At 36.5% G+C, this 13786-nt stretch overlaps 1 protein-coding gene and 1 long non-coding RNA gene across 2 annotated transcripts in view; both read right to left on the bottom strand.

The window, feature by feature from the left end:
• LOC132161292 (uncharacterized) overlaps positions 1 to 13786 on the bottom strand; it is a 329747-nt gene that overhangs the window by 65718 nt on the left and 250243 nt on the right. The gene's annotated exons all lie outside the window — the stretch shown is intronic.
• LOC132161290 (uncharacterized) overlaps positions 10843 to 13786 on the bottom strand; it is a 169934-nt gene continuing 166990 nt past the window's right edge. The window contains exons 3-4 of the mRNA XM_059571242.1: positions 12930 to 13102; positions 10843 to 11847 (exon numbers count right to left, since the gene is read on the bottom strand). Of these exons, the coding sequence (XP_059427225.1) occupies positions 11695 to 11847; positions 12930 to 13102 (326 nt within the window). The 3' untranslated portion in view covers positions 10843 to 11694. The remainder of the gene's footprint in view (positions 11848 to 12929; positions 13103 to 13786) is intronic.

Below are 13786 nucleotides of genomic sequence, written 5' to 3'. Positions count from 1 at the left end.
CTTCTTCTGAATGTTTTTATAGTCCAGTGATTTAAATAAAAATTTTAATTAGGCAACTGACCAAATGGGGCAATTATCCAGTTGAGACCCTACATGCAGAATTTGGTAAAAAAAAAAAAATATTCTACACATCCACTGTAACACAACTATGCATGCATGGCAGAATTAAGGAAATATCCACTTACTATAAAAATACAGAAAAGGGCATTACAATTTTTGAAGCATTTAAAACTCAGTGACCTTGAATCCATCATACCATCATAAAGTTCTTCAAAATGGAGAGCTGAGCAATGGAAGCAATCCCCTTCTCACAGCTGGTCCAACTGTTATGTTGTTAGGATTTTAATCTCACATAGTGTTTACTGATTTTACAATTAAGCTAACCATGAGGTGACATTTTCAAGTATGTTTTTCAAGTGTTCATGTTTTTAATTGCTGTCCTGGTTCAACGGATTAGTTACAGTACAAATAAATAACTGCACCGGCGCTCCCGCAAGACGATTGGCTCGCGCACAGGTACTGCACAGGTGGATGGCCAAATGTATATATATAAAACATTGCTGTGGATAATCATCATTCATTTTTGGAAAGCATCATGGGTAATATACAGAGTAGCTTCTGGTAAGCAACATAGTAAGAAAATATAACATACGTCCTGAGATAGAAATGAGAAAACCAGAAATACATTTCCCTTCAGTCTCACTATAATTGTCTATTTTTCCTGCATAATAAGTGTTTATAATGTGAATTACAAATAGCTCAATATTTGGTACAAATTACAAACTGCTAAATGTATAAAGCCTTTGTGAACCCTTTACAAAAGGAAACATTAATGTAAATTGTTACCATCTTTATTGATAAGAGATGTGAATGCATTAATATAGCTAATTTTGACTGAACTTTAACTTGTTTTGCATTCATTAAAGAGCTGGTTTGGTCAAATGTGTCATATAATCATAAATGTCAGCTAAAAAGCGGAAGATGAACAGGAAGAGTCTACAAACCACAGTACTCTCATGTGGCTATATATTGCTGATTGGTCAAGCATGAGCAGTGTGTGTAAAAGAATAGAACCAATTCAAATACAGTTTGTGTAGAAAATCGTATATTTCTTTAGAGGATTATCACAATTATTATACAATGGCAAATGTTTACACTTTTACAATGAAAGAATAATGCATTTTACATTGCATTGCTTTGCTACATAGTGTTTTAGTACATTAATGAAAATCTTGAGTTAAATTGAAATGTAACATCTCTTAGTAGAATCACAACACAACGGAGAATAAATGGAAATAGACTTTAATAACAAAAAATAAGTGAAAGTCATGACATTTGCCAAGTACTGTAACCCATACTCAGAATTGGTGCTCTGCATTCAACCCATCCAAGTGCACACAAACAGCAGTGAGAAGAAAACACACTGTGAATACACACACACACCCGGAGCAGTGTGTAGCTATACGTATATCCAGCACCTAGGGGGCAACTAGGGGTTCAGTGCCTTGCTCAAGGGCACTTCAGCCATGGGTATTCAAGGGTGGATGAGAGTGCTGTTCATTCTCTCGCCCCCACCTACAACTCCTGCCATCACCGAGACTTGAACCGATGACCTTTGGGCTAACTAGTCCAAATCTCTAACCATTAGGCCACAGCTGTCCCAAACTGAGAGAAACATTATCAAACACATTTATAACTTTTACATTTTGTCTACCATAATCTGTGAGATATGGTAAGAAAATGTAACATGAGTTCCGAGATAGAAATGAGAAAACCAGAAATACATTTCCCTTCAGTCTCACTATACATGTCTATTAATGTCTATTATAATTCATATAATTTGCCGCTACTCAAGTCATTTAACTTGAGCTTTGTAAATGTCATGTTCTTATAGTGCTTAGCGTTTTAACCCTATTTGTGTGCATAAATTATCCAAGTATTTTCATTAATTAAAGCAATTGTGAGATTAGTTTGCGTTGCGCCGTTTGTTCGGTAGCGTGGTCCCACGGCTGGGTCCATTGTGCCACACCACTGAGCCCAAGCTTGGACCAGCATTAACCCTTTGAGGTCTAAGGGTATTTTTGGGGGCTGGAGAAGTTTTGTCATGCCCTGACATTTGTGTTTTTTCAGTTATAAACATCATTTCAATCAGGACCACTTCCGTCAAGTATATTTATGACAATTATAATTGCATACAGTTAGTGTTGGCGGTATGGTTATGTTCTGGGCAACACTCCACACGCCTGTCCATGCAGTCATGCTTGGACAGAGCGGGGAGAGCAGCAAGTCAAACCCCCCGGGGTACAGAACAGAAGCATTATAAGCATACATAATTACAATTCACAATTACGTGAGTTGTAAACAAAATGTGATAGAGACTGCTTCCAATGAAGAGACTGTAAAGAAATAACAAAGTTAGATCAGATTACAGGTTCAGTTGGGTGAGTTGGGGTTGGAGGAGGGAGTTAATTGCAAGCAGCGATGAGATGGAAGAGACACTGAAGAATCGGAATTTAAAAAGACCGCAGGTGATAGGTGTCAAGACTGGATTGGTACACATCAGGAACAGCTGACTGTCAGCTGATGCAAGCGTGACTAACGTGGCCTGACTGAACTAATGCGATGCTCAATTTCATTCAGGACCACTTCCGTCAAGTATATTTATGACAATTATAATTGCATACAGTTAGTGTTGGCGGTATGGTTATGTTCTGGGCAACACTCCACACGCCTGTCCATGCAGCCTTGTTTGGACAGAGCGGGAAGAGCAGCAAGACAAACCCCCAACACAACCATATGCCAAACTCCCCAACACAACTGATGCATTTTTAATGGCCAGCAATGAGAAATGTTGCTTGATACTATATTTATGGGGGAAGCATCACCCAACTCGGAAAGAAAGCATACAATAAGCATGTTGCTTCAGCTGCTTATGCAACATATTTGGATGAACTGTATGGGGGAAGCATACACCCCTAGCAGCAGCAGTCTAATATGATGGCAGTTTGTATATCATTCAATTTAAGTGTCTAAAATTCTGAAAAATCACATTGAGGGGGAAGCATACACCCCTAGCCGCAGCAGCGCATAATACGACGGCAGTTTGTATATTATCCAATTTTTATGTAACTACCATGCTGTAAAAATCACAAAGGGGGAAGCGTAACCCCAAGTTAAGCCATTCAGGATGTGCAACAAGCAGGTTCTTAATACCAATCCCGAGTACCCACGGAGCAGTACGGAATCCCCATCTCAAAGTCTCCAGCCTTGTCATATCTGCAAGACAAAAATACAGCTTCCGATTCTCTCTGGAAAACCAAGCGCCTGTAGGCGGAGCTATAATACTGATGTTTCGTGTTGTTTTCAATAACATATATTTACTTATGTGCTGATTTCCGACAAAAGACAAAAATCTGATGCAGTTGTACTTACCCGAATGGTGTCTTTTACCATGTATTAATAGCAAACGATGTGCAAATTCAGCATCAACCTGGTCTTGTTTATAAAACATTCGTCACTGAGATGACGAGAACACAAACACACTTGCTACACTCCATTGCTGCCACGGAAAAGCAAACTGCATCCACGGTTCATGTAATGCTAGGTTCTTTGAGAAGCTGAACATGGTAACTTTCCCTCACGTCCAAAACATACTTATTTGGAGACATTTTCGAACAAATCCTATGCAGCGCTGCCAACGAACCCCTGATGAATTGCATTTATGGCGAGATCTCGCTCTCCTCTGGTCGACATGTGCGCAGGTGTGCATTCCTGAGAGAAATGCTCATAAGGAGTTCCACCATCATCTACGTCATTAGATCCATGATCGAAAAACTACCGAAACTTGTACAAGTAGTAAGATTTTTGGCACAGAAAACACTTTTCATCCAAATTGGCAATGTTTAGCACGAAAATCCATCTCTTTAACACTGAACAATTCTGATTCAATGAAACACCATTGTAGCCCCCCTTTAAGCAAATGTGTGATACATACGACCCCCTGCTGCGGCACGAGGAGCATGTAATATGTATTAAAGATGGAAGTTGCATAATGGAGGGTGGTAGTCCAGCAAGGGAAGCATACACCCTTCGGAAATTTAGGATGACGTCCCGTCTGAATGAAAATGCTCCATATAAACACCTCAGTCAGAATAAAATTGCCCAAACCGAAATGGTAATCTATTGAGAGGGGTGGAATAACCTTCTATAACCGAACTAAATTAAAATTCCGCCATGTTAACGTGTTAACCGATTACTTGTATCTATGTAACCACATCAATAGTCGTAGTCATCAGAATGGGAACATGTCGGCAACGCTGTGCATTCAGTGATTAGTAGACACTGACATTACAGTAGAGACTTGGAAATAGTGGACGAAGAAGATAAAATTCCAATTATACAAGAACACACATTAGAATGGAATCTGGAATCTCATGACCAGAGCAGAAAGATGATGTAATACGTGAAGCACAATTTACTGCTTTCCAGCTTAGAAACAACACTATGATAGTGAATAGTTCAATGAAAACACTTGACCAAAATTTGTCATTGTATGAATTATACCGATTCATAAACCCATTTGTAAATGTTGTGCGATAGCTCGTTGCAAGCACTATCTGTGTTCATAAGCCGCCCCCTCGTGATTCATTGATTAACGAAACCTGGTGAGAAATCGTGTATTTTTCCATTTAAGTACAGAATTATTATTAGATTTTTTTAATTGTTAATATCAAAATACAATTCATTTCAGAGCTACATTACAGAAGGTCTTAGGCATGTCAATTCAGCAAAGGGAAATAGCCGCAGCCTATGTTGGCGTTTTCCAGTTAACTCTTCATGCAGTTAACATTATTTGTGGATGTTTTCAGCCAGCATCACTAAAGAACCTTTAATGTTCTCATGTGTCACACAACACGCCGATATCAATAATTCTGTGTCACATCTGAATGGATGAAGCAGTTTATCACTTTACATTGTTGCGCGAACGCAGCGCTGTGCGGGAGACTCTGCTCTTGCGTGCAGTTGGCGGATGCAGTGCGTAGCGCTGCTTCACACTTTTTTGGCAGTTTGGTGTAATTTAGAAACAGTGCCTAATGTGACATCAACCTTAGAAATAAACATCAGTGACAGATTTTGCCGCTAAATACAGCGAACCCTCGTTAAAACGCTTACGCGAGAATGCTGGTCTTATTTGACCCTGTTCTCATGGCCTTATCGGCGTGTCCTTAGAGCGATTGCATGCTCTAGCTGCATATTGCTCCAGGTGAATGAACACAGATGTATAAATGCTGCTGCAAATATGCTTAATATTCGTTCCTGCAACCGATGCAAAACGATGTTAACCACCAGGCAACATACACAGCGATATGGATTAAAAGAGCATTCACTTATCTTAGACGCGGATTTCAGATGTTCTGAAACAAACTACAACAGTTTGATTTGCAAGCAGCGATGTGATCAGTTAATTGCAAGCAGCGATGTGACGGAAGAGACACTGAAGAATGGGAATTTAAATAGACCGCAGGTGATAGGTGTCAAGACTGGATTGGTACACGTCAGGAACAGCTGACTGTCAGCTGATGCAAGCGTGACTAACGTGGCCTGACTGAACTAACGCGATGCTCGATATTATTATAAGCATCTAATGGCTAAAGTCTTGTCACGCTGTCAGTCTCTGTTTTCCTGGGTGTCCACTAGTGAGCTCACTTCTCCTTAGGCACTTCACCATAGGCACTATAATTCCTCCAGTCTGGTCCTGTCTTCACAGTAATTGCACTCCAGTTAATCGCACAGGTGCAGGCAATCTATTGTCATTAGTCTCCTTATAAATAGCTGTCTTTCCCTGTTGTTTGGATGGAGTCCTTACCCTTCGTGTACAACCCGAATTCCGGAAAAGTTGGGACGTTTTTTAAATTTTAATAAAATGAAAACTAAAAGACTTTCAAATCACATAAGCCAATATTTTATTCACAATAGAACATAGATAACATAGCAAATGTTTAAACTGAGAAAGTTTACAATTTTATGCACAAAATGAGCTCATTTCAATTTTGATTTCTGCTACAGGTCTCAAAATAGTTGGGACGGGGCATGTTTACCATGGTGTGGCATCTCCTTTTCTTTTCAAAACAGTTTGAAGACGTCTGGGCATTGAGGCTATAAGTTGCTGGAGTTTTGCTGTTGGAATTTGGTCCCATTCTTGCCTTATATAGATTTCCAGCTGCTGAAGAGTTCGTGGTCGTCTTTGACGTATTTTTCGTTTAATGATGCGCCAAATGTTCTCTATAGGTGAAAGATCTGGACTGCAGGCAGGCCAGGTTAGCACCCGGACTCTTCTACGACGAAGCCATGCTGTTGTTATAGCTGCAGTATGTGGTTTTGCATTGTCCTGCTGAAATAAACAAGGCCTTCCCTGAAATAGACGTTGTTTGGAGGGAAGCATATGTTGCTCTAAAACCTTTATATACCTTTCAGCATTCACAGAGCCTTCCAAAACATGCAAGCTGCCCATACCGTATGCACTTATGCACCCCCATACCATCAGAGATGCTGGCTTTTGAACTGAACGCTGATAACATGCTGGAAGGTCTCCCTCCTCTTTAGCCCGGAGGACACGGCGTCCGTGATTTCCAACAAGAATGTCAAATTTGGACTCGTCTGACCATAAAACACTATTCCACTTTGAAATAGTCCATTTTAAATGAGCCTTGGCCCACAGGACACGACGGCGCTTCTGGACCATGTTCACATATGGCTTACTTTTTGCATGATAGAGCTTTAGTTGGCGTCTGCTGATGGCACGGCGGATTGTGTTTACCGACAGTGGTTTCTGAAAGTATTCCTGGGCCCATTTAGTAATGTCATTGACACAATCTTGCCGATGAGTGATGCAGTGTCGTCTGAGAGCCCGAAGACCACGGGCATCCAATAAAGGTCTCCGGCCTTGTCCCTTACGCACAGAGATTTCTCCAGTTTCTCTGAATCTTTTGATTATGTTGTGCACTGTAGATGATGAGATTTGCAAAGCCTTTGCAATTCGAGGTTGAGGAACATTGTTTTTAAAGTTTTCCACAATTTTTTTACGCAGTCTTTCACAGATTGGAGAGCCTCTGCCCATCTTTACTTCTGAGAGACTCTGCTTCTCTAAGACAAAGCTTTTATAGCTAATCATGTTACAGACCTGATATCAATTAACTTAATTAATCACTAGATGTTCTCCCAGCTGAATCTTTTCAAAACTGCTTGCTTTTTTAGCCATTTGTTGCCCCCGTGCCAACTTTTTTGAGACCTGTAGCAGGCATTAAATTTTAAATGAGCTAATTAAGTGGATAAAAGTGTAAAATTTCTCAGTTTAAACATTTGCTACGTTATCTATGTTCTATTGTGAATAAAATATTGGCTCATGTGATTTGAAATTCCTTTAGTTTTCATTTTATTAAAATTTAAAAAACGTCCCAACTTTTCTGGAATTCGGGTTGTACCTATGTTCTCGTCTCCCGAGACTTCCCCTTACCTTCTCGTTCCTCCGAGTTCCCGTTCCGTTTCATCCGGTTACCTCTTTTGTTTTGTTTGTCTACTTGGACTGTTAGTTTTGTATTACCCTATTGTGCAATAAACATACCAGCAATTGGATCTTCCCCTCTCCTCGTGTATTCCTGATACTCAATCGTCACAAATCTAATATCACTGTAATCAGCACAAACTGGGCTATAATAATATATGAGCAGCATGTATGTACATTAGGGGCGACCCCAAATAGTCTACGATTCGATGCTTCGATTCGAGGAGCCTGATTCGACTTCCAATCTCACAGTCGAATTTTCACAGGCTGTTATGATTACGCCATTCTGACTATATGTGAGCGCACAAATGTCTGATTTCACATAGAACTTGTGGTTTTCTCCCAATAAGTTAATATGCAGCTTATTTTACGCAGCTCAAAACAGAATAAAGAACATTAATAACCACTGTCATATAGGCTATAATGAAAGCACTATTGTAAAAATTGTGAATTGTTAGGGTTAACATCAGTTATTATGGCTGTCGAATGTCTGGCTCAATGTATTTTGCCTCACCCCCAAACATATGATTCGACTATCAGTCGAATATCAGCAAAATTCGAAAATTCCAATTCGACTATGAAAATCCTTAGTTGGGGACACCCCTAACGTACATGATTTTGTTTTTGAGAAAAAAATGTTATGCGTGGTTAGTGAAAAAAAAAAAACTTGAATAAGACCATAAAACACATAAAGAAAATTGTTTCCCGAGACTTTTGAGAACTGGAGCTTGTAGCCTTGAATTTTTCTTTCTAAATTATGTGAAAATCATCTTGTTTACACACTCACAGAAACACAATATAATGATTTCAATTTTCTAAGACACTTTTTGTTTGTAAAAGTAATATGCGAATAGGCATCAACTATCATGAATATCATTGTGATTTACACCTGAGAAGAATTTGAGGACAAAATAAATGTATAGATTTTTATGTTTGTAGTTTATTTTGAATATATTTAATTATCACAAAACTTAATTTAATGTTAACTTGCGAGTGCATTTAAACAGTTTATTAGGAACAATCAAAGCTGACTTTTCAAAGCTTTTTATTTTTATTTTTGCATCATTGCTCCAGTCACACAATCCTTCAGAAATCCTTTTAACAATCTGATTTTCTATAAAAAATGTATATATATATATATATATATATATATATATATATATATATATATATATATATATATATATATATATATTTATATATATAATCATTATTATTATTAATAATATTGAAAAGAGCTGAGAATATTTCTTCAGCTTTTTTTGGGATAAATTAAAAGAACAGCATTGTTTGTTACATTTACATTTATTTGTTATATTTATATTATTTACATCAAGCCTTTGAATGGTATAGTAGTGTATATTGTTATTGAAACTTCATAATGTTTCACTTAATTATGCATTTAGTCAGGAATTATAGTTCGGAAAAAGTCTAACTAGTAAAATGTTTACATGTTATGTGAAAACTAGTACAAGTATATAAATAAATAAAAAGAGACTAACTCATGTTTATGATCTCTGCTGAATAAAACACTTCATTGTTTTATTTTTTTTCTGAGGAAATCCAAATCTCAAATCCTGAGGTAATCCACATCACATCTTTTTGGGGTGAATTATGTCTTATTCCTCTCATCGCGAAGCAAAAAGTAAAAAAAAAAAAAAAACTTGAACAGTCTCGCTGCTTTGTTTTCTGTTGTGTGGGCATATTCAAGGCCAGTGCGTCAGTGAAACATTATAATCTAAAAAGGGCGTTTGTTACTTGGGTGTGGTCGCATTAGAAGATAATGAAGGGACAGGTGAAAAACGGACATCGCGTCATTTTCATATGGATTACTTGATCACAGAGTATTTGTTTTCGGCAGCATTGTTTAGATTAAAAGAAGACATGTCAAGCTTTCTATAGATATATCTCTCATGTCTCTCCGTTGAGTCTTCACAAAGTTACAGTTCATTTTAATGACGTGTGTCTAAATGAAGATCACCACAGACAAATGCTGCAGATAGCACACCTTGTTTGTTATCTTTATTTTATAAATGCACAAAGTTTTGTTGTTATTATGTCTGTATACAAAAAAAAGTAGACCCCTTACAGATTCGATTGATGTATCGCTCTTATCTGTATGATCAAAACTGAAAGTGTCATTTAAGTTCTTTTTGGGGTTATCAGGAGAAAATGTCTCATAACGCGTATACGCGTTAATCGACTCGAAAGCTAAGGACCAGTTTAAACCAGCTCAAACCATCATCCCAGCTTCAAAACATACCTAACCAGCATATGCTTTTTTTTTTCAACAGAAAGCTCAATTGCATTTAAAGCAATACACTGTAAAATTTTATTTCAATAGTCTCCTTATACATTCTACTAACAGTAAGTAACTTTGTGACTGCATGTCAACTGCAGTCATTAGACTACAGGCTAAAGTATTAATAGACGGTCTGCTTAAAATCTTCTAACACTTTATTCTGATAGGTCCACACCATACAACATACTGACAATTGAGAAATTTAATTATGTTAACTTATCCGACTAACTGTAAACCTAACCTTACCTAACTCTGAGAGTTAGTAGACATGTAGTTGACACATAGTTACAAAATTACTTATAGTTAGTAGAATTTCTAGTGTAACCCTCTTTTTAAGACACACCCCCAAAAATGACATATTCCACATGTTAGAGTAAATGAAGTGTGGGGTATTTTGAGCTGATACTTCTCAGACACATTCTGGGGACACCCAAGACCAATATTACATCTAGTAAAAGGAGGCAAAATAGGTTTCCTTTAACATAAACTAACAATGAAGCAATACTTTTTAAAGCATTTATTTATCTTAGTTAATTTCGACTGTAACATTTACTAATACATTATTAAAATCAAAGTTCAAAAGTATGTTTTAATGTTATTTAATGGACCTGAACTAACGTTGACTAACAATGAAAATGTTTTACTATATTAACAAAGATGAATAAATACTGTCACAAATTATTGTTAATTGTTATTTAATGTTAGTTAATACATTAAATATACTTAACAAATGGAAACTTACTGTAAAGTTTTACCATTTATTTTACATGTTAAGAGATCTCTAAACTGAAGTAAGTATCTTTTATCTTTATGCAGAGTAAAATGATTGCATTTTATACCGCATGATTCATAGTGGTTAGTGCTTTGTAATGTAATTCTGGGAATCCTCAACAGAATTTGTTGGTGATATACCCTATTAGTGTATTACTGTAAAACATCAGTATATAAGAAATTTAAAATAATTTTCTCCATTGTTTAATCAAATGTTTTATTGCTTTTTACTTACAAATGTTATTTTGCACATAGAGAGACAAGAGACACTCTTGTCAGAAACATTAAGATTTCATTAAAAACATAAAAATACATGACAAATGCAGCCAACCTGGAAGATTCATGTTAATTAATATATAAAAGCAAACACAATGCATACGTTTTGAAACTTTATATTCAACATTGTAAGTCAACACAAAAACGTGTAAGTGTGGCTTTGTTTTAATGAATTCTAAAAGGTTATAGACATGAAGAAAGCATGACCACAGCTGCAAAGGAAGATGACTGGTTAAGAGTGGAAACCAAGTTAAAAAATGAACATCAGAGAGTCAAATACACAATGTGCAAACAAGTACCATTTGCTGTTTAGATAAAAATTTTCGATGATAAAAAAGGCTTTGATTGCTATTATAGTGTTCAGAGGAGTGAAATATGATTCTCTACTTTTCCGTCAGTCAGTTCACTGTTGGCCTACTTGTCAGACAGAAACTAGCAAGCACTTCACAACATTCTTGAGTTCTTTGCAGATGCATGAGCACATCAGACCACAAATGAGGTCTTTGACGTTTCTTCTGTCCATCAGCTAAGAATATCTCTTAAACTGCTGCATCTTTTTTTTGTTGTCGTCGTTCATACTTAAATTATTTTCAATTATTCATGATATACAGCATCTTAAACATACTTATCATAATAATACTAAATTATTTATAGAATTGTAATTCTCTCTGAACTTAATGGAACAAGAAAAAAATATTAATTCAAATACAAAGCATTAAATCATTTAAAAGCTTTGCCTATCCAAATGCAGAGTTCTATAACTAAAACTCTATATCACAGGAATTTAGCGGAGTAGCTTGGCGGATTGATAGTCAGGGTTGATGAATGTCCGTACAGTGGAGGGGCAGTCAGAATTGCTCCGTTTCATCTCTTCATAAACTGAGTCTGAGGGTTGATTTGATGGACTGTACTGCTTGTTCCCCCAACACCCCTTCACCTGAGAATGAAAAAAAGAAGAAATTTTCACGAATCTTGCAATGTTTTTGACCTATTCTCCAAATGTTTCTTCAGCTTCTAAACTGACTATAACAGGTGTGCAGTAATCGGGGGTGGGGGGGGGGCTATCATGGAGCCCTATCATGGAGTAGACTCGGCAAGAAACAGGGTTTAGAACCACTGAGAAGATTAAAACAACATTTTATTTTGAAGAGAGAGACAGAGGAACGGGAAATCTCTCAATCTCTCAAGAACTTTGACGCTTGCTTGCTGTGCATGACTGCTAGCAGAGCATACTGTGAAATCTGTCAGTAAAAAACAACCAGACATAACAGCGATTTATGTGGTCAAAATAAAAAACAAAAACAAGGATTTTTATTTGAAAAGGTGACTTTTTTTGTTCTGTGACTTCTGTGTCTCGATTGAAAGCCTATAGAGGTGTTTTGGTTATATAATGTGAGCTGTACATTAACATCTATTATCTATTGATTATGTCAACCATTAAGTAGTTCAGCCGTTAAAAGACATTGAAAGTGTAGTGCTTTTAGCATTCTAAGATTGTCTGAGTTTGAAATGCTGATACAACATACTCTCAAAAAGCTGAAATGCATATATATATATATTACTGCAGCATTCAAGAAGAATTCCATTATCAGTATTTTTTTAAGCACAAAAAACAATTAATAGCTTTAGAACAAACTGCAGGGTCACTTGACTTTTGACCACCATTTCAGAAGTTTCCTGTGGTTTTTAAACATGTCATAAATTTTACATGCCAACCTTATTTTGACAAACAGAAGTGTTTTGAAAGTTAGATTTAAATTTAGCATTTTGTAGAAAAGTAAATAGAAAATCATCCCAGAGTTTAATAACTGAAAAAGAATTAGACAGTAATAGATTTTCAACAACAAATCAAAACACAAAATGTATCAAAAGCTGTCATTTGCGCACTGCACATTTACACATGACAGCATTCCTCTATTTCAGATAAATGCATAATGTAGTTTATAAGTTTAGTTTTTGCTTTTAAATTGGTGCTTTTAGGTGATCCACATTGCTTTTTGTGTGTGTATGTATACATACCTTCAGAATCACAGAGATGAAACCAATGATGGACAGTAGCGACATGAAAGCACACACAGTGAGAATGAGCTTCACATTAGGATCTTCTGGACACTTATTAAATACTCTTTCAGGTGTTTCTATTTCGGTTGTTCTTTCTTCTATGTCTCTGTCTTTTTTTTCCACTGATTTTTCTATGATAGAATAGAAATTCAAGGCCAAAGAATTAGAGCTATCTTCTTTGTTATTTTTCATTCCGTATTAATTAATATATATATATATACTGTACTTCTCAATCTCTGCATCTAAATAGAAGTTTTCTATTAGTTAACGTGCTAAATAATTGTATTCAATTCAGACCACAATAAACCCATCATGCTTGATAATTAAATTATTTACAAGAAGTGTAAGACACACTTACCTATCCATAACCATGTGTGCGTGCTAACTGTAAGTTTATCTTCAAAATGAAATTCACACCAGTAAAGCCCGATGTCTATGGGATTTACATTTGAGAAGGTGGCATTAAGGTTGGAAATATTTCCATCTACATGGACTCTGCCTTTGTGCATTGATGAATTAACGGTAAAAGTGTTGTCTTTGTAATAGTGGAAGATGATCTGCTTGTTTTTACTTCCTAAATCTTGTTTGTACATGTACACTCCATCTTGAGGGGTTTTATCAGTAGCACACTGGACGATGATCTCATTACCAACAGCTCCGATTAAAGGTGTAACTGTGTTTGAAAACAAAAGAAACAACAACAACATCTAGTGAGACATTAAACACTTAAATACACTCATTAGTTTTTAGGCTAAAGTGCATCTATAATAATTTTTGTTTTAACATGTATGGACATGAAAACACAAGTAAAGTAG

Source organism: Carassius carassius, chromosome 17 (genome assembly GCF_963082965.1).
Source record: "Carassius carassius chromosome 17, fCarCar2.1, whole genome shotgun sequence".
NCBI classification, from domain to species: Eukaryota; Metazoa; Chordata; class Actinopteri; order Cypriniformes; family Cyprinidae; genus Carassius; species Carassius carassius.
This window is presented reverse-complemented; position numbering and strand designations above follow the sequence as displayed.